Source organism: Culex pipiens, chromosome 2 (genome assembly GCF_016801865.2).
Source record: "Culex pipiens pallens isolate TS chromosome 2, TS_CPP_V2, whole genome shotgun sequence".
In the NCBI taxonomy this organism is placed as follows: Eukaryota; Metazoa; Arthropoda; class Insecta; order Diptera; family Culicidae; genus Culex; species Culex pipiens.
The window spans coordinates 88724941-88751789 of NC_068938.1; the positions used below are offsets into that span (position 1 = coordinate 88724941).

Here is a 26849-nt window from a genome sequence, read left to right on the forward strand (position 1 = left end):
AAAGCTCACTTGCTGTTACAAACTCGAGACGATCGGACGCATTGTTTCTGTTTAGAGTTTAGTTTGAAATAACCCCTACAATATTCGGTTTTTGTTCTACAAAACTGTGCAAAAGGTGTTACTCTAGGATTATAACACCCGCAAAGTGCTTAAAGAGTCGTGAAATTTTCCTTATTTTACCAAAGAAAAAAAGGGACAAATTACCATCAATGAAACACTGTAAAAGTGGCCGGTTGCCACGGCAACCGATAAACATAACATCGAGCAGAACACCCGTTTTGTTGGGCAGTCAGTGAAGACATGACCGCAAATGTATTTCCGATATCGTCGCGAGTGTCACTAATGGGTGGTAGTTGAGGGTGTTACCAAATAGTCGCTGCCTGCAGTCTTAAGACGTAGAACACGCACCCCGATCTTATCTGCTGGGGGAGTTCAAAGTGTGCAGTGTGCTGCAAGACTTCGGGCCGTAATATCGGTAATTGCCATCGTTCAGGCAGCCAAGCCAGGTGTGTAAGGAAAGCAGTGCGTGTAAAGTTTTGCAAAATCGTGGGAAATTGGATAACAACGAGTTGTGTGTTACTTTTTGACCTCCTCCGAGAGAGACTCTGGCCGAGATGGCCTCAATCGGATTGGGCCGCCGTTTTGCTAATTAAAACACTTCTTCGGCACGGGTGGTTGTTAAGCAAGGGTAAATACTGCATTTAAACATAGGTTGTGGTCGTGAAAAATAGCTTCTGATTGGAGCTCTTCATTTGTGGGATAGATGAGTTGTAGTTTGCGATCCAATTACACTGTGTAATCCTGTTTCGCTTAAGAGCGAGTCCACGAACAGGGCATACCCCTTTGTATGGGACGTCGTTTGGATCTCACCAATCTGCCTGAAATTTTCAGAGGTTGTTTGTACATATAAAACTAGCATCTGGCCAAAATATGAGCACTCTAGGTCAACGGGAAGTGGGGCAAATCGGGACACAAAGTTTAAAGGTTCAAAAACGTCAAAAATCTTAAAAAGGCTATAACTTAGGCAAAACTCAATTAAATTTCAAAATTCAAAATGCATCTGAAAGGGCTCAAAAAATGAAACAAAATGCAGGGTAGAGCATCCCGATTGGTTAAATCTAAAGGGAGTTATTGTCATTTTAGTAAAAAAATAGCATAATTTTCAAACTCAAATAAAAAAAGTGTTCCATCCAGATATCAACTCGGTTCTACCTGCAGCTTGTAAGGGACATCTGGGACTACCATCTGTGGCTAAGAACGCTTTGGGTAAGGCAGTTTAACATATTAAATAGACACTTTTACTTTTAGTGAAGTTTTTGGTTGTAAATTTTTGCTCGGGAGACCCCTTATATCCCATTTTCTGGTGATAATTTTACCCCAGATGCTAGTTTTATATGTAAAAACAACTCCTGAAAATTTCTTTGCTCGTGGACTCGCTCTTAAGCAATGAGCCTTTTTAAAAAAAAAAACATTTATTTAGTTAATTAAACATTATCAGGTTAGGTCATCTCCATATTTTTTTTTGAATGGTTGACTGGCTATGCATAAACCACGTGAACCAATAGTTAATCCAAGTAAACCCCTTTCGTCAATCCTTTCTTTGAGCACTCTTTGAGAGGAAATTCAAAGTGAACGAGTTTTTCTTCTCATCTTCGCGGGATGTTGGTGAAACCTTGGAAAAAGTTTTCAGATCAGGGCAGAAATTTCGATAACATTTCTCAAAATGTATTAGGCATAAGAACCTTCTTCCTTTCTCTTACAATTCTCTGAATTGTTAGTGTTAATTCTGCAGCAGAACTATTGAGTTTTAAAAAAAAAAATTTACTGAATTGAATTGCATATGCGATTTGTAATTTTAAGGTTTAATGTACTTAAGAGTAATTCTCTAAAAATTTGCATTATTCGAGATTTAGATCATGCACTTTTTGATTTGGATGAAAAGCAAGCGCAAGATAGTTCCATGATCCTCCCACTTTAAATTTACCTCATTCATCTTTATAATATGGTGACATTTTGGTTTAAGAAAATCAGCCCTTGGTTTGTGAGGGCAAATAATAAGTAGAGTTTTTGCAGCATTTGGAGTAATTTTCATTCTTTCAAATAAGAATTGAAAATATCCAAGCTTTTTGTAATTTTCTTGTGATAACGCCAAATTGTTCCTCAGTGTATTTAAAAATTGATTCCTGTGCTACACAAGATTTTCACAGTCATTTTGAAACCTTAATTTTGAAATTATGTTTATACAATGTTTTGCGAAATGCAAAAAAATGATTGATCATTTCCAGCGACATAAGTTTTGGTTTTAACATACCATGGAAGGACGTAATAATATGAAGTATGCTATAACAAATGATTTTTTTATTACGCAGACATGTATTTTTTTAATTCAATTTGGTTTAAAATACAGTAAAAGAAATGTAGAAAAAATTCTTAGGCACTCTTCAATCATTTTTAATTTTATGAAATTATTAGTAACAAGGGTAAAAAAGCTGTTATAAATGGAATTTTGCCTAAACTTATTTGAAAAACTCAAATTTCTCTTTTGCTAAAAACCATGGTAGCAAACAAAATTTCATTTCTTTATTTGACTGATTCTACGTTTACCGATACTAATTTTGCAATATAAATTTGTAATATCGCAGTTAAAACAGGTTGGCTGGGTCGGTAAATCTGCTGATGAAAATTCTGCAAAATTCCCCATAATTGAGCTCATATTTTTTTTTGTCGTGATCTTTTTTGTCAGGGGTTATATTTTGTATCTTAAACAACTGCTATCTTTTTCAGTAACTTCCTACACTCAATTATCCCTTAAGTACACATTTTTGCGATAATGTTAAGCAGATTTTAGAGAACCGTGAAATTCCAATACTTTAAATTTGGCATGCCGCGTAATTTGATTTCTTTTGCCATGAAAAATCGCTAGCCCTAGTAAAAATCAAATTATGACTTTATAGACCTTATATAGCTTCTTAAAGGTTTGTTATTGTGAAAAGGGTGTTTTTCTCAGTGTCTTCATTGTGAGAAATAAAAGAAAAATTGAATAAAAATTACCATTTATTTACCATTATTGCAGAGCTAAGCTAACTTCTTTTTTTCTGGTGGCAAAAATATGATGATTATTTTCAACAATTTTGTTACAATTGTATGTTCCTTACTATACTACAAGTCAGAACATACATACAAGTCGGAACACACTGTGTTTAAACATTCAAATTTGAAGAATTTGTATTTTTTTTTTACTTTTTCACACTTGAGTCATTTAATCTTGAAATAAAATCCTCGCAATTCTTTTTGAAATACTTTGTTGTTTTAGATGTGTCAAATATTTTCATGGCATAGGCATTTAAAAAAATAATACAATCTCTTAATCTTCATAACATTTATATTGCAATGTAGTGGGATTAGATCTGATTAAAAAATTAAAAATATATAGCTTTGTTATTTTTAAATTGTTACTAATAAGACAAGTACGGGTCTAACCAAATTAATTTGGAACCAATTTGAAGCAATTCCAATTTTAAACTGTTCTATTTCTATGTTTGAGTTTGTTTATAACCAATAATATAGGGTGAATTTACTTAATAAAGAGTATTGGACTGCATTTAAATTGTTTTTTGTTGCTTCATTTTACTTCCACAACATAAAACAATTTAAATGCAAACCAATACCCTTTTTTTATCTAATGTAGGTTACCAAAAATGATATACATTTTTTTCATGCAGTTTCAACAAATAATGCCCAACGCATGTCCAACTTACACGGACGCCTAAGCCTCCAAAAAAAGTGGGAACGGTAACTTCAACTCGCTGGTTCTCGTGCATAACTCAACCAATCGAGTCGATTCTTGTTTCCGGTGATTCGCAAGAATGTCTAGATGATCCTAAAATTTTGCAGAACTTGATTCGAACAAATCTGTAATTTCAGCGATTGAAAACATCCTTCCAATTTATTTTTTTAAAGTGACTGCTTCCGCGGAATTTTTGGCGAATTTTTTCACACGCAAAAAAAAAGTTGGAACGAAATTTTTGATCGCAAAAATTACAGATTTGATCAAATCGAGTTCTGCAAAGTTCTAGAATCATCTAGACATTCTTACAAATTTCTGGAAAAAAAGAATCGTCTCGATTGGTTAAGTTAAGCCAGAGAACCAGCGAGTTGAAGTTACCGTTCCAACTTTTTTTGAGGGCTTGGGAGTTGCAATGTTAAAATAAGAAAGCATATATTGTTGCTGAGTACGCATATAGTTCAGTCAGAGGCAAAAACACGTTTTCTCTTGAGAACCTTGTAAAGTTTCAACAAAAGCTTAAATTCGCCCGAAGGATAAATGTGCATTATGCATCAATGCTAGACTTTTCGAATGCGAATGACACGTTTACCTTCATGCTGAAAGTATCATTCATTACCCAATGCTAAGAATAGAGCAAAAAAAAAGGGTGTTGGAAAGCCACTCACCAATACATAAACAATGCTAAAACATTGAAATAATGGCCACCATGCTACCCAGCGAGCATGGTGGAGCATAAATTGTATAGAATGAGCCAGCGAAAAGGAACAGAGGGAAAAACATGTTTCCCATAAAGCAAACGAGGTCACTAATCCTTTCCACCCTCCTGCCATCGCAACCGCCTTTAGCTTCTTCTTTTTCCAAGTTGTATCGGTCCTCACGCAAACGGAAATGATGTGGAAAGTCATCCCCTGGTGAAAATGTAAATGCGCCGCCATCACTGCTGACTTGCAGCCAGGTGGTGGAAATTTACAATCGAAGGGTGGCGGAGGGCTACAAGAATCAATGCGTTCAGCTGTAGAAGAGTTGTTGAGGGTGAGTTACAGTTGACTTGCTGCCAGTGAAATAGTTCTTGTTCAAGGTAAAGTTTGTAATTTACATGGCTGCAGTGTTTTTAAGACCGTTAAGTTGTGAAGGAATAAATTATGGAATATTGATTTGAACACTATCCCTTGAATTTCTTGTAATGATGCCAAGACAGAACGTTAGGGCTGCCTGAAAAAATACGTTACCAAACCAAAGTTGAACATTGACTTAACATTATTAACAACTCAACCAAAGCAAAAAAAAAAAATGATAAGAAATCATTGACAAGAAATGCTTTTCAAAATAAAAAATCCTTTGTTGTTGAAACTTTTCATGGATTAGTTTAACGTGTTGGGATTATTAAATAATTATTTAAATTTCCTGTTAATGAGCTATTTTATTCTCATTCTTATTAGTGATAATCACGTACTAAAAGTTTTCAATACAAATAAACAAAACTATCATTCGTTCAGACCTGAGTACAGGACAACGTTCAATCGATTGTAGCTTGTCATAACAGACTAAATATGTAATTTGACCTTGAGACGGTAACATTGACACTGGATGTGTTCGTGGGTGAGTGTCTAGATTTTGGGAAATTGGATTCATAGTGCCAGCTTTCCACCCACCACCACTCCGAGCATCGTTAATAATTGAGTATGTGAAAGCCATCCGCGTGTGAAATAAAAATAGTGTTGACGAACTGTTATTTTCTTTTTAAATGAAGAAAAATGTTGTTCCAAGTAAATTTGAAAGATTTGTTAAAAAAATATAGTTATTTAGGTCCTCAGCTACTTCAGCCAGCTTTCTCTTCGTAGAATAAGAAACCCAGTAATTCCGCAATTGCATGTTCCGATCAAATTGAACATCTAAATTGATTCTTGTGGTAATCAATGACCTTATAGATGCATCGTCAATAGATGTTATTTAGTGGGGGAGGATTCACCCTTAGCTGGTTTGCACAGACAGAAGATCGATACTCATTTTGTGACACATGTGTTTACATTTCCACTGAGTCCACCCCGTGTAGAGTGAACTTAAATTTTCAGAGCAGAGACAGTGGGTGTGGGTGCGATAGAAAAGTGTACGGCCGTTGCCACCCCTTGGACGTCATGAATAAAACATTTGGCGGCAGATGTCATAGACAGTTGAACCCATAGATCGGTTTCAGCTGGATATGAACAAGGGTCTAAACTAAGCGTATAGTGATTATTCATAAACACATGAGTTGTTGGTTGTTTACGGTTCATGGCCATGCAGGTTGTGATGACAAGAATGTGGAATATAAACATTAAATTTTCCATTTTATTACTATATTTTTGTAGTGATTTTTTTCTACTTCATCTCCTTGCCAAAAAAATGCATGCCTAAGAAGCAAAAAACAATAACTAAACAAAATTTATAAAAAACGCATCAATTTGAGCTTTTTGCCTTTCTTACTAAAGAAAGGTATAGGTTTTACTTTAAGGCTGGACGTCATTTTCATCTTCGTAAATAGGTCGATTCAGCATGAATTTTCTTCGGAAAAATCGTCAAAAAATCACACTGCATCGATTTTAGACGCTCTATCGATTCACCTTGACAGAACTCGCCTATCTCCAACCCTCAAATTTTGAGAAAATAAATTCCGTGGAGTTCGAGTGATGTCCGTGTGTGGTATATTTTTTGCCAAATTTTGTGTCGCGTAATCCTCGGCTCCCCTATTTTCGATTTTGATTGTTCCAAGTGCATTTGAAAGCTGGTGTGCTGAACAAGGGTCATTTTGAGACCGAATTTCGAAATATCCATCTGTTTTCGGATGCGGCCAGACTTTTCAACAAAATACACAGTGTTCAAATGAAAATATGGTCAAAATTTTTCATTTTCATATCTTTTATTTATCTCAAAAATTGCATTTTTCGAGCTCTACAACCTCCCAAATTTTCATCCAGATCCATAATCTGGCTCTGGAGTTAGAGCCGTTTGATTAACCTACCAAAAGAAAAAAAAATCCCTAAAAAAAGGTAAAAGCCCACCTGGTGACCTTTGCCAACACTTTTCATTCCCGATTTTATCCGAAATTTTCTACATTCATAGTACAGACCATGTTTGAACATCTGAAACAAATTTGACATCGATCGGCAATCCGGATCAATTTTTAGAGCGATTTACCTTTTGCCTTTCTTACTAAAGAAAGGTATAGGTCGTCAAAAAATCGTCAAAAAATCACACTGCATCGATTTTAGACGCATCGTCGCCAAGTCGTCAAGTTGAGCTTCTAATGCTGGCGCGTCTTGTTATTGGGATCCAATATACTCTAATATGTGTTGGGTGCCCTATCGATTTTCATTTGCTACTATAGATATCGTATATTTTTCGGCTCTTTAGTATTATCATTATATGCATAACTGTCCAGTATTTCTTTTGAAACCTGCGACATGAGACCATTATGCGATTTAAATTCTGTCATTTATTTTTGTTGTGTGGTGGTCTAGAGGTTTGTGTCCTAACTAATGTTTTATCTAGATCAGAGGCAAAAGATTTAAATCTTGAGAAACATTGAGGTGAATTTGAAAGAGCTTTTATAGAGTGGGGATCTTTTTAGAAAGTGGGGATCTTCTTCGAAAGTTCTTGGTTCTTGTTGTTGGGTGAAAAAGGAAAGCTTTGATCATTATATGCACTTCAAGCGTTGTGTTGTTGTTTTTTTTTTCGTTGCCAACTAGAGCTTCTTCTCGCTCGCGGGCGAAAAATCGCTAGCAACAGTGTCTGCGGCACATTCTGAAATGCCGCGCGGCGTGTACTTTTGAAAGAAACGGACAATACCAACACACAAAAGGGCTCGTACCGAAGCTAAAAACCCAAAACCGCGGTGTGCGTTGTCACTGGCGCATGGGAGGCTTGCTATGATCGCGTTTGTCATAAACGCTTGTTTGATTACAAACTTACAAACATATTGTACGATTGAAAATATTCTTTTGGTGAAAATTGCGTTTTTTATTTCCTTTGGAAATCATATCATTTACACAGAAAAAAATAATGTAAATTTGGAAGCTTTAATTTTGGAAGGTAGAATATTACTTCTTTTATGATGTAATTTTACCTCAATTTAGACTGAAAAAGTGGCATTACAACAGAAAAGTGGTAAAATTACACATTTCCAGAGGTAAAATTACACCTTTTTTCCGACATAAAAGATGTACCCCTTCCTTAGATGTAATATTACCATGATTTTTTTTTCTGTGTATAATACATTGCTTTCATCATAAGACTTTCTTTTGTGCTGACGTTATAAACAAAGTCGATGTTATGAATTGAAAAAAGTTCTACTATTGTTATATTCTATAGTAAGAAAGGCTCTATCTCACCCCAGGTGGGATTAAATCGGGTTTTTAGTACACAGAAAAAAATTGTGTAAATTTGGAAGCTTTAATTTTGGAAGGTTGAATATAACCTCTTTTATGATGTAATTTTACCTCAATTAAGACTGAAAAAGTGATATTACACCAGAAAAGTGGTAAAATTACACATTTTCAGAGGTAAAATTACACATTTTTTCTGACATAAAAGATGTACCCCTTCCTTAGATGTAATATTACCATGATTTTTTTTTCTGTGTACTGTACTTATAAACATTTTGCAAAATCAAATTATGATATTGAATTTTTATTTAAAGTTTCTTTTAGAAACTGTGTCATTTAAGGAAAAAATCGTTATGAGATGATCAACTTTAAGAATAAAACAGACACAAAAGATGTTTTCCTCGCTGGACTTGAAAAAAAAAATGTAATAAAATAACAATACTTTGATCAATTAATCTATATATAAGAACTGGGCTTGAAATTATAGGTAACTAGGAAACACAAATTTACCTACTTTTTGTAGGTGTGTCAATAGCAGGGTTAAACCCGCACGGAGAAAAAAGCGTTCCGAAAATCGTGAACAATGTGCCACGAAATCTGGAACAAGGTGATATTCCACGGTACGTGAACAGGTGTTCACGAAAAATCGTAACGCCAGCAGCATAACGCTTAGCTTGTTATCGAAATCATGAACACTGTTCACGATTTCAGGGAACAACGTGGGAATGTGTTCACGATTTAAAGAACACTTTTTAAATGTGAAAAAAGGATTTGGAGCTAATAAAAAATGTTAAGTTTTCTGGATTGTGTGTTGAAAGTATTAAGCATATCGAACAGCCGTAGTGGGCAAAATGCAGTTTTTAACTAATAATTTTGGTAAGAAGCCGTTACTCACTGTGACGGCGGCTTAGGGATTTGCCTTTATTTTTTTTAGAGAACCCCATATTTAAATGGCGTACAACCTGCACAATAATAAGATTATTATGTTTAAAAACGTAACGTAACGCTTCTTTACAATCGTGAACTTTAGTTCATGATTTTTATCATTTCTGTTCATGAAAACGTAGTTTTTTGTTCATACAATCGTGCACGAGTTCACGATTACATGAACAAATATTTTACGCAGAAACATGCACATTTGTTCACGATTTTCGGAATGCTTTTTTCTCCGTGCGCAACTTCAATATTCAAAATATTGTGAACAAACGGATACCGCAATCCGGGGTGACATTGATAGGTTGAAGTGGAAGTTGCAAAATGAATACATAATATGAATTAAATACAAAAGGAATTTTGTGTAACCAAACTGAGCTTGGTATAGAAATGTTCAAAATACAACAAAAGGAAGTTCATATTTTTTTTAAATTACAGGTAAATTGATTATAATTATGAAACAAGGATACATAGGATTATTAAAATAAAAGTTTATCAAGTAGTTTTGTTAATACATACACAGAAAAAAAAATCATGGTAATATTACATCTGGGAAGGGGTACATCTTTTATGTCAGAAAAAAGGTGTAATTTTACCTCTGGAAATGTGTAATTTTACCACTTTTCTGGTGTAATGTCACTTTTTCAGTCTAAATTGAGGTAATATTACATCATAAAAGAGGTAAAATTCAACCTTCCAAAATTAAAGCTTCCAAATTTACATTATTTTTTTCTGTGTAGGAATACTATCAAAGTGTCATGTTTTTGCAATGAAAATGAATTTGAATCGAAAAATGGACTGAATTATCTTTTTATTTGCACAATTTTGCATTAAGAGCAGTAAACCTCTACTGTGTTTAGGAGGTCATTTTGAGCAACTTTTGTTCGACAAAAAACTACTTCTCTTGTTTTATGTTTATCTTGTTTTATTTTTAGTATTTTAATTTTGCATTTATGTTGTTTAGTTTATTTTTGTTTTTGTAGAATTAAGCCTATTCTACCACCTGATATCATCACATTTTGCCTTTCTTATTTTTCTTGTTTTAAAGTCACTTTTTATTTTTTTGCTTGTTTTCACATTTTCTGCTCTAGAATGGTACCATTATTATTTTAATTGTAGAAAAATGCGTAAAGGCATAGTCTGGAACACTAAAAAAATAAGTGAATACTTATTTTTACTGAAAATATAGTAAATGTTTGTAAAAACACAGCCAAAGTTGACCACTTAAAAAAATAATTTGTAAAAACATTGGCAAAGTCACTTAAAACATGTCAAACTTTCCTTAAATTTTCTAAAATAAAAATAGAAATCTTCTTTCCAATTTTTAAGAGATCAAAAATTGTCTGAAAAATTATTTTTTGGCGATTTTTTAGATCGAAACCCGTCTAGAGACGGGTGTTTAAAGCACATAAATTTGCAATTTGCAATAACAATTTTAACACAATTCAGTATATAAAATAGTAGTTTATGCAAAGGTTGCTAAATCAGCTAGAGTCGCTCATTTCAGCATTTGTTTTGAAAAGGGTTACTATTCGTGTTGGCCTTCGAGGAGTGGACTGTACTTTATCGCGGCAACCGGAGACGTTTCGGACAGGTACAAAAATGCGACCGTTCGATTCAACGTGTGAAACTCGACTTGATCTTTATTCTGTGGGCATGCGTGTGTGAGTGTGTTATGTGTTAGTGTGTACGTTTGTTTGTGTCAACTCGCGCAACGTGCGCCAACACGGCAGACTGTGGATGTTCAAGTATTAACAACAATTCGATTCTGTTATTTTTGGAAGAGTAAAGTAGGCTGTTTCGTCGTTGGAGATCGAAGTAAGCTATGCTCGGAGAAGGACGTCAAAGATTTTCGCTGTCGTTTTTTTCCTTGGATATTTGTTCCAAAATTGTGATTCCGGCAGATTCCGGTGATTCCGGTACTAGTGTTGGTTGCTGTGGAAGTGCACCGGTAGTGGTTCTAGCGGAGTATTGAATAACAATATTTGAATGTTCGAATTCAAAAGTGAAAGTGCAGAGAGGAACGGCTCACGGCGGTTCAGTGTCCATGCCAAGAACCTGAGCAGCTGTTTACAATTGGCAGAGGAACCACAGAACGTTTCAACGGGAAAACCTTCAAAGTCATCACTCAAGATCTGAAGAACTTGTGACAGCTTCAAAATTTGGTGTTCCTTTCTGGTTTTCATCACGGTCAGCATTCCCCAGCAGCAACAGTAACAGAAAATGGACGTCGCGGTTCAATTTCAAGAAGCTGGAACTTGACATCATTTGAAACCTGAAGTTTGAAGGCTGGATTGGATCAGGATTTGATGTTTTCTTATTTGGTGAGCCCGTTCTTTTTTTTAACACAAAAAACTCTCACTTATTCTATCATACTCACAAAACAATCAAGACAACTACGCCAACCTTATTATATACGCGGTAGGGTGTTCCCTTGGTCGTTCGCTGTGAGTTGTGGATTGCCTGCTTCTCTAATAAAGGTTCGACTGAGGGGGCATGCTTATTAATTTTTCGTCGCTCCATACCCTCAGTGACGTGATGGGAGCAAGGGCGTCTATGCAAAGTGTCCCTACACCCGCTACAAATTTCCGGCGCTTGGGAAGGGAAGAGGGTAACCATTTTGATCTATGCGTCGGTATTTGTAGCACTAAAATTCGTGCAAAAAAACTTATGCACGTGGGTGTACAGACTACGGAGTAAAAGATGATCGAATTGTTCACCTAGCGCTCACATGTGTTCCAGGACCAAGTTGCCTGCGGGTATGGGGATCATACATACATACATACATACATAGTAAAGTAGGCTGTTTCGTCGTTCATCCTTTTTGCAATTCCGTCGTGAAACTACTTACTTTTCCTGTCAGTCTCGAGTGGCAAAACTGCCTTCTTTTCTCTACCAAAAATGCTAAATAATAGAACTTTGGGTGCTGAAAAGTTGAACTCGGTAAACCTTGTTGGATAAATGTGCAACTCTTGCTGAAAAAATCTTGTTTTTGCAACTTGTTGCATAAACTACTATTTTAATTTCGTAGAAGGCTAATATTTGTCATGATTTCATCTGACAAACAAACTGAGAGTTTCAACCAAATCGGGGCACGTCGATACGCTTTGTAACAAATTCTAGATATACTCGCTCGTAAAAAAATCCACTGAATTTTCATTCATACATGTTCTTTGTTGAATTCAACCCTGTACCCCTTACAACCCACTAATTTAAATGTAACTCAAGTTTTCTCGCCTAACCACTTTTCTGGGTTTTCTTTTTCTTTCTCACAGTCGTCCTGATCGATAAGGTGGGAAAAGCTCGCCACCCCCTCATTTACATCTCCCCCGGAAAACCGCCGGGCCACGCAGAAAGAGGTTGCAAAACGAACCGAAAGGACATTCGGACGACTGTGGCCTCGTTTGAGGGCACCTCACCTGCCTTGCTCAGCCATAGATGCCGGTGAATAATAGAGGCTACGTCTGGAACGGCCAAAAGTGGGCTCCCGGAGACATCTGCGCCGGTGACTGATGAATATTAATGACCTCACCGCAACCGGGGGGTTCGAAGTGTTTTGTTCGATCAAGTGAAACGGAAGAGGGAGGGGTCTCAAAACGCGGGTAAGAGTATTGCCGTTTGACATGCAACCTCGTTGCATGCTTTTCCGAAGAGTGTCACGACCTGTGTGAGAAAAACTTTACCTTGTGTCGTAGTGCAACGAAAGTCAGTAAGAGGGGAAGAAAAACTTTTGCAACGTAAAGCCACCACAAAGACAGGAAGTTCCTTCAGTGCGGAAAATGTAGAACTTTTAAGGACACCGAAAAAACTGCAGCTGGAAAAAAACAGAAAAAAGAGGAAGAAGAAAACTTTCGCCATGAATCGATACCTTACGTTGAGCCAGCTTGGCGATGGGACCTACGGTACGGTTGTCCTTGGTCAACGCAAAGACACCGGCGAGAAGGTCGCCATCAAGCGGATGAAGCGGAAGTACTACTCCTGGGAGGAAGCCATGAATCTTCGGGAGGTGAAGGTGAGTTTCTTGCTCGGTTTGTTTGTTTGTTGGTTTGTTTGGGGCCACAGGGCCAATTTATGGTAATTTCAATGCGCGCTTGGTGCAGTGTTTATGGCTTCCGGATGTACGGGAAATTGTCGCTCGTTGTGAAGGCTCGTGGTTTGTCATTCAACAGCTGCAGAGAAACATATTATGCAAGAATGTAGGACAAAGTATGAAATTAATGTGTTTTAACTTGAATTTCTAAATCAACCATGAAACTTCGTCTATCCATCATATATTTGTATTTTGTTTAAATTGGACTTTTTGTTACATTATGTAAACCAGATTTATTTAACAGTGGACATTATTATCGAAGTTCTTTCTGGGGGACATTTATGAAACCATGCGAGACTGGCAAAATGGGTTTAGGATTTATGGTTTTTGACATTTAGATAAAATCGTCCACAAAATTGATTTTAACTATCTAGAGTGTTTTTATTTTTTATTTTTCAACAATGTTATTTGTCTTATTGGTCATGTCTGGAACATAACGAAGAGTACCAATTTTCAGTTTGCTTGGAGGGTAGGGGCACGGCATTTTTTAAAGTTTCTAGTTTCTTTCAATGTTAAATTTGTACACTTAAAAGTCACAATCATGTAAAAAGCATAATTAAACATCAAAAAGCTAATTTGAAGTAAAAAGAAAAAATGGAAATTCATAACTAGCAAAGATAATCCCCCCCCTATATTATATCCTGTTGATTAAATGGAATATCCTCTCTACCCTTTCACCACCCTCCTTTTCCCCAACCCTAATTTCTCCATTTCAACATACCCCCTCCCTACCTTCCCTGCTCCTTAAAATATAATTATTTGCCAAATCTACACTTACACACCCAACCACAACTGATCTGGAGCGTTTGGTACGGTATGTCCACGTATCCTTTCACCCCTTTTGGTTTTGAGAAATGTGATCCGTTCTTAGAATATTTGTTTGCGGCTAATGCAACGCTGGTCGTTTTATTTTTTGCAATATGTTCGAGGTAACTCGGATGTAATGCAATCATTAAAATTGACAAGAATCTTACCACAAGTTCTTCCAGGATGCTTTCATCGAACTGGCTGCGCGTGTGTTTGAATGGATTAGATTATATTAGAAAATTGGAATTCATAACTAGCAAATAAATATTTTTTTTTTTGCCGAAGATTTGTTGCTTTATTCTTGAGGTTCGTCAAGTAGTTGAGCAAATCAAATCGAATGCTTTGCTAAATCACCTTTTAAAATAAAATGAATTATGTATTTCTCAAACATTGCAAAAAAATTTATTCAAACTTTTCGGGTCATAGCCCAATTGTTCTGTATAAAAATTCATTTGCCCTATTTTGCCTTAGAGCACACTCTTACACCCGTTTTCTTTTAATTAATTTATATAAATGTTATGTTATTGCTCATATATTTTTCAAATTTTTACAAATCAGGAATTCTGCACGAAAACATTTTTTGTTTAGGGTGGTTTAAAAATGGCATTTTTTGACGATTTTCGCAAAAAAAAAAACACATTTAAGAAAAACATAGCTACTCGTATTTTCAACCAATTTTAGCTCTTTTGGGCGCAAATTAAAGGTGATTGAATAAGCCTGTGAGGAAAACTTGTTTAATGATCCAAAAAACTAGTTAAATATTTGAAAAGGTTGCACGATGAATTTTAATGCTCGGGACCAAAGAGCTCATTTCTGAAAGTATTTTTAAGGGTTTTTTTTGAGAATTATACATAACATATCAAAAAATGGTGAGGTTGTTACAAACGTATTCTGAAATACGAAAAAAAAACTAGTGTTCCGAGCTCAAAAACAAGTAAATTTTAGTACAGCCATCTCACATATTCGGAACACCCACAAATTCGCAACACTTTTGTGATAATTTGTCAATAGCATGCCAAATGCATCTTTTCTGTCGACCCTATTATTTTAAGGACCTTTATTTGGACATTCTGTAGCTATTTCACTAGTAAAAGTAGTACTTTTAAATCAAAAAACTGCATTTCAAGACTGTTCAATTCAGAGCAGCAAAACACTGCCTCCAAATTGCCTGTTCCATAATTGTGGGATTTTATTGTGCCTCCCACAATTGTGGAACACCTGAATTTAACTGATATTTTTTAACAAAAAGTTATCAGACCATTCGTAAAACATGACTTTGCTTGAGTTTTGTTGGTTTTAGTACGTGAAGTCATTATTTTGTAAAAAATATGTACTCATGAAGAGAACCCAAGTTTGTTTACATCCGTAAGAAAAAAGTGTTCCGAATTTGTGGATTTCAAGGGTCAAAGTTTTTCTTCAAAAACTTGATATAAAAGTTAAAATTTGCAGTTGTTTGATACAGCTTCCAAAAGATGGCAGGAAAAGCTTTCAAATGAAGGTAAAAGCGAATAATTAAGTTCAATTATCGATTTTCTAAAAAAAAATTAACACTAACCGATCTGTAAACTGTTCCGAATAAAGTACCCAATAAAGTCTAGGTCATCGCTCAAATTTTATAGTTATCTCAGTTATATCACGGCGTGTTTTCTAGAACAACCTTATCAGGAAAAAATAGTCATCGCTACTTTCAAATGTGTCTTATAGGAAATTTTCTCAGCTTTCCAATGCTTCTAAGAGCGAAATGTTTCATCGAGAAATTTCTGAGATATCTTTTGTTTTTTGTTTAAAAATCCTTCATCATTTATTGAAAACTTTTTAAAAACAGTTCAGAAAACTAGTCAAATGATGTGTTTTATGTGTCTTTTACTCATCAAAATGGGCAAAATAAGACAAGAAACAAATTTGTAGAATGTTGCAAATCGCTAAACATTTTTAAAATTATATTTTAACTGAGTTTTGAACTTGTGGAATTTATTCAGTAATTAGAATTATAAAACCGTATTTAAATGAAAATTTTACTACAATTAATAGATTATTACATAATTTTTGTGAACATATATCACGTGTCTGCTCTGATTTGGCTGATACTACCAAATTTTTTGCAGGTGTGAGATTGTTATTGCATTTTTATGAATAAATATGATATTTCCTTTGTTTAAGGAAATATCACCAGGATTTAACCATTAACCAGGAACATAGATACAAAACATGATTTAAAATCGGAAATGTACTACAAATTACTGTTGCATGCTTCAAAAGTCACATTTTCATATTTTTATAAAGTAAATATATATATTTTTTATTTTTTTTACTGTTGAAAGTATCATTAAAATTTTGTGTTTCAACTGAGAATGTTGAAAACACCTTCATAAACATTTTTTTGGTTGAAACAAAAATAAAATATTAATTTTAACAAAAAATCAAACAGAAGCCTCCATTACAAGCTATTTGAACAAAACTCAAGATACTTGTAAAACGTTTTTAAAACAGATAAGACTTCTATAACATTGCTGATTACTTGATCATTTCATACAAAAAAAAAAAAAAAAAACTGAAAAAACCTTTCATACTCATGAAAAGTATTTCTCCTGAAACTTTACACAGTAATTTAAGTTCAATTTCAAGTAAATAACATGTTTTGGTATCCATGCAACTGGCTAATGTTTGGTTAAGGAAATATGATATTTATTCATAAAAATCTAATTACCCTTAACAATCTCAAACCTGCAAAAATTTCGATTGCATCAGCTAAATCCAAGTTAAATCAGAGCAGATGGCTGATATTTGACCACAAAAAATTTGTAATAATGTATAAATTCTTGTAAACATATATTTAAATACGGGTTTCTGACTTTAATTTCTGAATAAATCCCACATATTCAGAAACTCAATTAAAACTAAATTTTTAAAATATTTTGCAATTTGCAACCTTTTGCAAAGTTGTTTTTTGTATAATTTTGCACATTTTTATGAGTAAATGACACATAAAACATGTCATTTGACAAGTTTCCTAAACTGTTATTAAAAAGTTTCCAATAAATGATGAAGGATTTTAAAACAAAAAAACTTAATATAAATTTATCTCAGAAATTTCTCGATGAAACATTTCGCTCTTAGAGGCATTGGAAAGCTAAGAAAATTTCCTATAAGACACATTTGAAAGTAGCGATGACTATTTTTTCTCCATAAGGTTGCCCAGAAAACACACCGTGTATAGTGAAAAAAGTTATTTTTTTTTGTTTTCTTCATTTTTCTTCATTTTTACGTTCTTGGGTGCGGCGCGTTGAAACACCCAGTTATTATTTTCAAAAAATCATATCTCGGAATCCTGTTGTTACAACTTCACCATATGTTATGTAGAATTTCCCGAAGAATCCGATGAAAATATTTTCAGACATAGTCATTTTGGTTCCGAGACCTTCAAAACAGCATTTAAAGCTTTCATATGACCTTTTCAAATGTCCTGCTAGTGTTTTGAGACTTTATAATTGCTTGAAATGGCGCGGAGTTATGATTTTTTTTAAATAAAGGGTGGTTTTTCAAAAATCGACGAAAATTGCATTTTTGTTTACCATCCTAACACGGCGTAGGTCACCCTAATGGCCAAACATAAAAAGAAATACGGGTCTAAGGAACGTCCTTGCCAATTCTTCGAATCATTCTGGTTACATGGGGGAATTGCTGAAATGAATTTCTTATCATTCGACACAAAAAAATAAATCACGGTTGCTCAATGTTTCTGATTGGCGGGCCAAATGCCATCCTCGCATAAACTTGAGGAAATGCGTTTTTTTTAAATAACTGTGAAATTATGCTTTTTCCATCATTAAGACTAATGAATACCTTATCCCGAGCAGACGGAAATAACGTGGGAATAACATTTTTTGATATTTGAAAATACTAGGCCAACAACATTTCATGTTATTTATAACATGATTTGTTATTCGCCGTTATGATTTTTTTGTTATTGGATTGTTATTGTAATAACAGACTAATAACATTTTGAGTTATTCTTCGAACAAATCTTTGTTATTATTTTTTGTTATTTTAACAACTAATCCGACCATCCCAATAACAGTTGGAGTTATTCTTCCATAACAAAAAATGTTATTCCCAAGTTGTTTTGGCTTTCAACCAATATCAGACCAATAACAAATTTTGTTATGATAACATAAACTGTTATGAAACCCTTATGCAAACATGGATCTTTCAAGATGATTCCATAACATTTTCTGTTATTTTAACAGTATTTGTTATTGAAATGGCATGAATTTTGTTATTACCGTCTGCCCGGGATCAGAAGAAGTTTTTTGAAATTTCAGGTATTTGTTAGACATTTTCGTCTTTCAAATATTAGAGAATAGAAAATTACAATTTTCTAATCAATTTATTTTATTAGTAAATAATCAATTCACAATTTCGTAATTCTTATAACCTAATAGAGTTTTGGAGATCCTTTCAATTATGATTTGTACTATAGTTCATTGTAATGTAATTGGATATTATAACAATGAATTTGCCAAGAAAAGGACAAATTATTAAAAAAAAACCTTCGAAATTGAAGAGAAAATTACAATTGGACAACATTAAAAATATTCAAAAATCAAGTCGGACAGGTGAAAAAATTGGTTAGTAAGACATTTTAATCCCTCGGTCTGGTCAAGGAGTGATTTTATTTTTTGCGGTTGAAGACAACTTTTTTTCTCAAATAACATGAATATGAAAAAAAAAAAAACTGTTTTTAAATTATTGCACTTGTGTTTTTGATGAAATTTTTGGTTTAAATTTTTTTTGAAGGCGGTGGAGTTACTTTATTTCAGAATAAAGTGAAACTTATGGTAATTCGTTGCGAATGGATTGTTCAACTGTTATTCCTCCAATTTCCAATAATTTAGTATACATTTTGGTCTTTATTTATCGGATGTTAGTCTCTCCAAATCGTAATCCAAATATCATCAGTTCAAATGCCGAAACGGAAGATTTCTAAATGCAAAATAAGCTTCTGTTCAACCCAAAAATGGCTTTTGAATTAAAATTGCATACTTATATTTTTGCTATAGTTTACTGCGTTCTACTTTTAGCATAAATTCATTATCACGTTTGATAATGAATTTAAAAATAATATGAAAATTCTGCTAAAATTTGAAATATTTAATTTTCACTAACATTAAGCGTGTGAAAAATTTGTGCTAACTCTAATTTCCTCCTTTTATTTCCCCGCAGTCCCTGAAGAAGCTCTCGCACGCCAACGTGGTGAAGCTGAAGGAGGTCATTCGGGAGAACGACGTGCTGTACTTTGTGTTCGAGTACATGCAGGAAAACCTGTACCAGCTGATCAAGGACCGCGAGACGCACTTCCCGGAGTCGACGATAAGACTGATCCTGCAGCAGATCCTTACGGGGCTGGCGTTCATGCACCGGCACGGCTTCTTCCACCGGGACCTGAAGCCGGAAAATGTGCTGTGCTGCGGGCCGGAGCTGGTCAAAATTGCCGACTTTGGGCTGGCGCGGGAGATCCGGTCGCGGCCACCCTACACGGATTACGTGTCCACGCGGTGGTAAGAAACGATGACGTCGGCCAAACGTCGACTTGTAATTAGCAGCTTATTTTAGGTTATTGCGTGCTGCTTTCTTAAGCTTTTGTTTGCGTGTTGGTTGGCATTTGGGATTCGTTCTATGAAAGGGGTCTAAATTTAACGCAAAGAAATTGATTTGTGTACTAGCTTGAAGGCGGAATCAATTACACTACTCGACAAAACAAAACTTGTGTCAAGGGATTCACGATATCTCATCCGTTCCTGAGAGAAAAGGCATCCCCGATTCCGATGCAATCGACAGAATTTGATTTTATGTCCACGCGGACTGATTCGAATCTGGTAAATTTTTTAACATAAAAAATCGAACAATTTAAAAAAAACCATGCGTCTCCTCCCAATTATATGAGCCATCTACAAGAATATGGAAGCGCCTGGTGCATAGCCATTTCCTTTAAGCACAACGGAAACAACCAATACAAATGCATAAAAAAGTTGTCAAGTTCTCGGGGGGTCCACAGCTAGCATTTTTTGTACGATTATGAAAAATAAATATTAAAAGTTAAAAATTAATTTATTTAAAAAACATATTTTTTGATTTATTTGTTGACTAAAATTTTATGTATCTCAAAGGTCTATGGGTACTTCGGGATGTCCATGGTCATCCAAGGACTACCTGGAGTTAAGATCTACGAGTCTACCGCCGTAACAAGCAAGAGGTCGTCGGATTTTGACCCCGGATCTTGTGCGTATAGCATCAGTGCATATGGTAGACTACTATATGAATGTGTTGGGATGTTCATGGTCATCCAAGGACTGCCTGGAGTTAAGATCTACGAGTCTACCGCCGTAACAAGCAAGAGGTCGTCGGATTTTGACCCCGGATCTTGTGCGTATAGCATCAGTGGATATGGTAGACTACTATATGAATGTGTTGGGATGTCCATGGTCATCCGAGGACTCCCTGGTGTTAAGATCTACGAGTCTACCGCCGTAACAAGCAAGAGGTCGTCGGATTTTGACCCCGAATCTTGTGTGTATAGCATCAGTGCATATGGTAGACTACTGTATGAATGTGTTGGGATGTTCATGGTCATCCAAGGACTCCCTGGAGTTAAGATCTACGAGTCTACCGCCGTAACAAGCAAGAGGTCGTCGGATTTTGACCCCGGATCATGTGCGTATAGCATCAGTGCATATGGTAGACTACTATATGAATGTGTTGGGATGTCCATGGTCATCCGAGGACTCCCTGGAGTTAAGATCTACGAGTCTACCGCCGTAACAAGCAAGAGGTCGTCTTATTTTGACCCCGGATCTTGTGCGTATATCCTTGCTTACCACTTAAGCCAAACGGCGACCTATTGTTTGTTACGGCGGTAGACTCGTAGACTCCAGGGACTCCTTGGATGACCATGGACATCCCAACACATTCATATAGTAGTCTACCATATGCACTGATGCTATACACACAAGATTCGGGGTCAAAATCCGACGACCTCTTGCTTGTTACGGCGGTAGACTCGTAGATCTTAACTCCAGGGACTTGGGTGACCATGGACATTCCAACACATTCATATAGAAGTCTAACATATCCACTGATGCTATACGCACAAGATCCGGGGTCAAAATAAGACGATCTCTTGCTTGCTACGGCGCTAGACTCGTAGATCTTAACTCCAGGGAGTCCTTGGATGACCATGAACATCCCAACACATTCATATAGTAGTCTACCATATCCACTGATGCTATACGCACAAGATCCGGGGTCAAAATAAGACGACCTCTTGCTTGTTACGGCGGTAGACTCGTAGATCTTAACTCCAGGGAGTCCTCGGATGACCATGGACATCCCAACACATTCATATAGTAGTCTACCATATGCACTGATGCTATACGCACATGATCCGGGGTCAAAATCCGACGACCTCTTGCTTGTTACGGCGGTAGACTCGTAGATCTTAACTCCAGGGAGTCCTTGGATGACCATGAACATCCCAACACATTCATATAGTAGTCTACCATATGCACTGATGCTATACGCACATGATCCGGGGTCAAAATCCGACGACCTCTTGCTTGTTACGGCGGTAGACTCGTAGATCTTAACTCCAGGGAGTCCTTGGATGACCATGAACATTCCAACACATTCATACAGTAGTCTACCATATGCACTGATGCTATACACACAAGATTCGGGGTCAAAATCCGACGACCTCTTACTTGTTACGGCGGTAGACTCGTAGATCTTAACTCCAGGGAGTCCTTGGATGACCATGGACATCCCAACACATTCATATAGTAGTCTACCATATGCACTGATGCTATACGCACAAGATCCGGGGTCAAAATCCGACGACCTCTTGCTTGTTACGGCGGTAGACTCGTAGATCTTAACTCCAGGCAGTCCTTGGATGACCATGGACATCCCGAAGTACCCATAGACCTTTGAGATACATAAAATTTTAGTATACAAATAAATCAAAAAATATGTTTTTTAAATAAATAATTTTAAACTTTTAATATTTATTTTTTATAATCGTACAAAAAATGCTAGCTGTGGACCCCCCGAGAACTTGACAACTTTTTTATACATTTGTATTGGTTGTTTCCGTTGTGCTTAAAGGAAATGGCTATGCACCAGGCGCTTCCATATTCTTGTAGATGGCTCATATAATTGGGAGGAGACGCATGGTTTTTTTAAATTGTTCGATTTTTTATGTTAAAAAATTTACCAGATTCGAATCAGTCCGCGTGGACATAAAATCAAATTCTGTCGATTGCATCGGATTCGGGGATGCCTTTTCTCTCAGGAACGGATGAGATATCTTGAATCCCTTGACACAAGTTTTGTTTTGTCGAGTAGTGTTATCGACTTCTAAGAAGATTGTGACGACCAAGTCGGAGAAATTGTGATTTGTTTTTAATTGTATTTATGTTCTGCTGCAATTTGCCCCCTAATATGAACCGCAAACAACAATGGCACAGTAAACAACAATTAGCTGCACGAATAACTGTGAGGAGAATGTCGGCACCGAATTGTACTAAACACGTATTTCCAACGTTTCATTCTCGTTCGTCACGTGACCCAGGTATCGTGCACCGGAAGTGCTGCTCCACTCGACCCGCTATGGCAGTGCCATCGATATGTGGGCCGTGGGCTGTATCATGTCTGAGCTGTACACGTTTCGGCCGTTGTTCCCAGGTTCGAGCGAAGTGGACCAGCTGTTCAAGATCTGCTCCGTGCTAGGAACGCCGGATAAGGTGAGGGGGATCTTAATGGGTATGCTAGGGATGCTCAAAGAACCTTTTTGTTTAAACTTGTAGCTCGACTGGCCCGAGGGACATAAGCTTGCGTCCTCGATACAGTTTCGGTTTCCCGAGTGTCCAAAGATACCGCTGGAGTCGCTGGTGACGCGAGCGGGAACGTCTGCAATACAGCTGCTTGAGGATTCCCTCCAGTGGGACCCGGAGAAGCGACCTACGGCGCAGCAATCGCTCAAGTACCCGTACTTCAGTTCGATGAAGCAGCGATCGGCGGCAAGTGTGGTGACCAACGGGAATACTCAGCTACCGCAGCTTCAGCAGAACGGCAACGGAGTTCCCAGTGCCAGGATATCAATCGTAGACGTTGCTCAGCTGGAGAACGGTTCAATCAACAACAGGTTCAGTGTAAATCCGGCCATCGGAAGTGGTGCACTCAATGGCAATAACAACGGAAGTGTCTACAAATCGTTGAGTAATAGTGACCTGAACGAGATCAATTCTATGCTAAGTATTTCGCGACTTTCTCAGAATCCTCCGGTCGAGAAACGTGCTTCGCTGGACAACGGCAAGCTCGGGGACAGTGCCAGAAGTAACGGACGATTCCAGAGCGGGATCAACTACAGTGTGCTAAACGAAATGCTCAACAACTACAATCTGGGCCATCAAGGCCATCGGCTTAACCGGAACAATAGCATTACGAAATCAATCACCGACCAAAGTGATAGTGGAGTGAACGACAACGGAAGCTCCGGGGTTAGTTATTCCATCGTGAAACCGGCCGTGGTGAAGATCGACGACAAGCCCACGGAAGTGTACGTTGGCCGGAAGGAGAAAGTGAACGACATTTTTGTGGCGCGAAACTTGGTGGACAATGTGGCGAAGATCACTCGAGCAGTGGACAGCGACGACTCGAGCTACGTCAACAGCAGTGGGTTCTACTTGCACAAACAAAACGGTAACGGGGACTTTGGGAACGCCGTTTTCAACGATAGTTTCCTAAACGACTCCAAGGTGTACAACGCGTTCTCGAAACAACCGGTGCTGCTGACTCGCAAAACAGACGAAGAAATCAGGCTGAACAAGGCAAAAAATCCATCCCTGAACCGCGGCCTCCAAAGTCACTTCAGTCGCAGTTGGGAACCAGTCAAGGGGAGTAGTTTCGAGGATGACCTGGAGGACATTTTAGGGTATTCAAAACCATATTCAAACTGTCAACAAAAATTTACCAACCATCTCAACCTTTTTCAGAAGCAAAGTCAAATCGTCCAAGAAAACTGGCAACGAGTTCAAGCTTGAGGATCTGTTCGGGACGGTGTCGTTTTCAAAAGATTCCGGCCCCTCCAAATATCCGAACACGGTTCCGTTTGCCAAGGGATCGATGAAGAACAACGGGCTCACGGACATCTACGACAACTCGGACGCGAAGCCGTCGCACTCGAGTGCGAACATCGCGCCGCGGCGGAAAAACCAGCAGCAGGTGTTTGTGTCGAACAACAGGTAAATAAATCAACTAATGTAAAACTAGCTCTACGGTAGAAATGAAGTGGTTATGTTTAAGATGCCAAATCAAATCAATATTATTACAATAATGAAAAAATTAAAGGATTAAATAAAGTAATGGTGAATTTGTTTTATGACTCATTTTTGATACACGAATTCCATTAAATTTTGAATTTCCTTTTCTATACTCAAGAAGGGGACAACTTGCGTCATTAGTTCGTAAATAAAAATCTCCAAAACTTTTGCAAATGACCATCAGTGTGTTCCAATTGGTTCATGGATGTTTCAAAAGACAATTGAAAATATTTCAATTATAGAAAAATTTCTCAGTGTTTTTTTTTATAAAACTAAAAATTGAAATGCTAGTGGCCAAGAAATCGTTAGTTAAAAAATAAAGACCACTTGAGTAATTCTCCACCAAAACCGAAAATGGATTTGGTGGATGTGGTTCAAACTTTGTTGGGTCCTTCCGTATGACTAAAGAAGCCATACAATTTTAGGTACGTAAAAATCTGTAACTTTTGAAAGAATTTTATGATCGATTAGGTGTCTTGCGCAAAGTTGTATACTGCCCCTGATCGCATAATTGTCCCATATGCATTTTCATCGTTTTTGAGTTATTGATGTAGTTTGGTTCAAAATCGTTTGCTCTTTCAAAAGAGCCTACAACATCCAGTACTTTGTTCTAGAAATCAGGAGGAAATCCAGTTTTTTCGCGAAAACTTAACACGTAGCCTTATGTATGGGACAAACTTGCCTTGCGTTTTTCTCAGCATGCTGTTTTTGCTTATGGGACATTTATGCGAACATGGGCAGTATAGTCCTCATCAAAGACTATTCAGAAAAAAAAGGCAGACGGAAATTTTCTCGATTTTTAAATTAACTTTTTTCACAAAAAAAAGTTTCCCAAAATATGTTTTTTTTTTTTTATCGAAGCATTTGAGATAAGTTTTGAGAAAAGTTATATTTTTTTGGCTTCAGTTTATGATGTAAAATTAAAGTTGCAATTGAAAAGTGCTTTTTAGATTTTTTGATAAATAGATATAGTCGCTTAACCCTCTACTGCCCACATTTTTTTTTCGAATTTTTTTTCCCTTGTTCAGGAGGTCATTTTGAGCATTTTTTGTTCTACGGAAAACTTTACTTCTCTTGTTTTATGTTTTTATTGTTTCATTTTTAGTATTTTTATGTACATTTATCTTGTTTAGTTTATGTTTGTTTTCGGTAGCATTTGACCATTTCTACCACCTTTCTAATTTTTTCATGTTTTTTACAGTCACTTTTGCAATTTATGCTTGTTTTTCACATTTTCTGCTATAAAATGGCACCATTATCATTTAAATTGCAAAAAAAATGCGTAGAGGCATAGTCTGGGACACTAGAAAAATGACTACATACTTCTTTTTACTTAAAATATAGGAAATGTTAGTAATAAACACAGCCAAAGTTGATCTTAGGGGTCAACAATTTTTTAGTTGACCTTAGGGGTGACATTTTTAAAACCATTGGCAAAGTAGCATAAATTAAGTAAAACTTCCAACCCATAAATTTTCTAAAATTTTAAGAGTTCTTATTTCCTATTATTTTTAAAGACCAAAAATTGGTTGATAATTGATTTTTGGCGATTTTTTTTAAATCGAAGCCTGTCTTAAGACGGGGTTACGTTGTAGAGGGTTGAAGTTAAATTTTAACTGAAAAATTTCCGTTTTTCGAATTTTTAAATAAGAGTATATTTCTGAACATTTTTTTTTTTCGAAAGGTTGGATATCTGCCGAAATAGTATTGACGATTGACAAACTCATGATTCAAAATAAATTCTTTTGTTAAAAGAAAAAATCCCAAAAAACTTTCAGTCAAATGAAAAAAATGCCGTACAATTAATTTTTGTTGTTCACTGTAACAAATATTTACTTAATTTATTTAAAAATCTTAACTATCGTACAAATAATTCGTTTCTTTTTAAGTTTCTCAACAAACAAAGAATTCAACGGGGTCAATGCTGCGTTCAAACTGTTTCCATGGGAAGATGTTCCCCGAAATGCACCAGAAAAGAAGCAATGGGTCCCCGATAGTGGTGAGCAGTCTTGACTCTTTAAATTACCGTTACACTACTTAATTCTAAAATGTATTTTATTTTTAGGTGTCCTGACGTACGTCGGTCCTGGTGGTGACGGCAAGGGACGACCCGACTGGGCCGCCAAGTACCTTAGCAAGTAGTTGCTTGCACCTGCTTAGAGCTTATTTTAAGGAAGATTAGATGCTAAGTTGTTACTACCAGCAGTGTATAGAACCAAAACAATCTGTGATAGATCTCGATGAATGTAACATAATGATCATTTTGAGTTGAATTGCGTTAGCGTACACGATAAGTGGATGAATTATTGTCTAGTAGTTTGTACAGTAAATGAGCAGTAATAAACGTTACATGAATGTTCTAGAAGCCGGTTTGTTTGAGCTGTTTTCTCCATGCCCAAAAAAAGGTCTGACTTGTGGTCGCCGACGAGTTGTGTGGTTGATACAATTTCATCGAAGGTCGTCCATAATTGAAACCTGATCCCACACCGGTAAGA

General features: G+C 36.4%; 1 protein-coding gene across 1 annotated transcript; it reads left to right on the forward strand.

Annotated features, from left to right (window-relative positions):
- LOC120424894 (uncharacterized) lies at positions 1-26726 on the forward strand. The gene is made up of 8 exons (XM_039589182.2): positions 1-475; positions 12357-13093; positions 19202-19536; positions 22605-22776; positions 22840-23966; positions 24028-24276; positions 26244-26353; positions 26420-26726. The coding sequence occupies exons 2-8, from the start codon at positions 12938-12940 to the stop codon at positions 26494-26496; spliced, it is 2226 nt and encodes a 741-aa protein (XP_039445116.1). The 5' UTR covers positions 1-475; positions 12357-12937; the 3' UTR covers positions 26497-26726.
- The last annotated feature ends 123 nt before the right edge of the window (positions 26727-26849 follow it).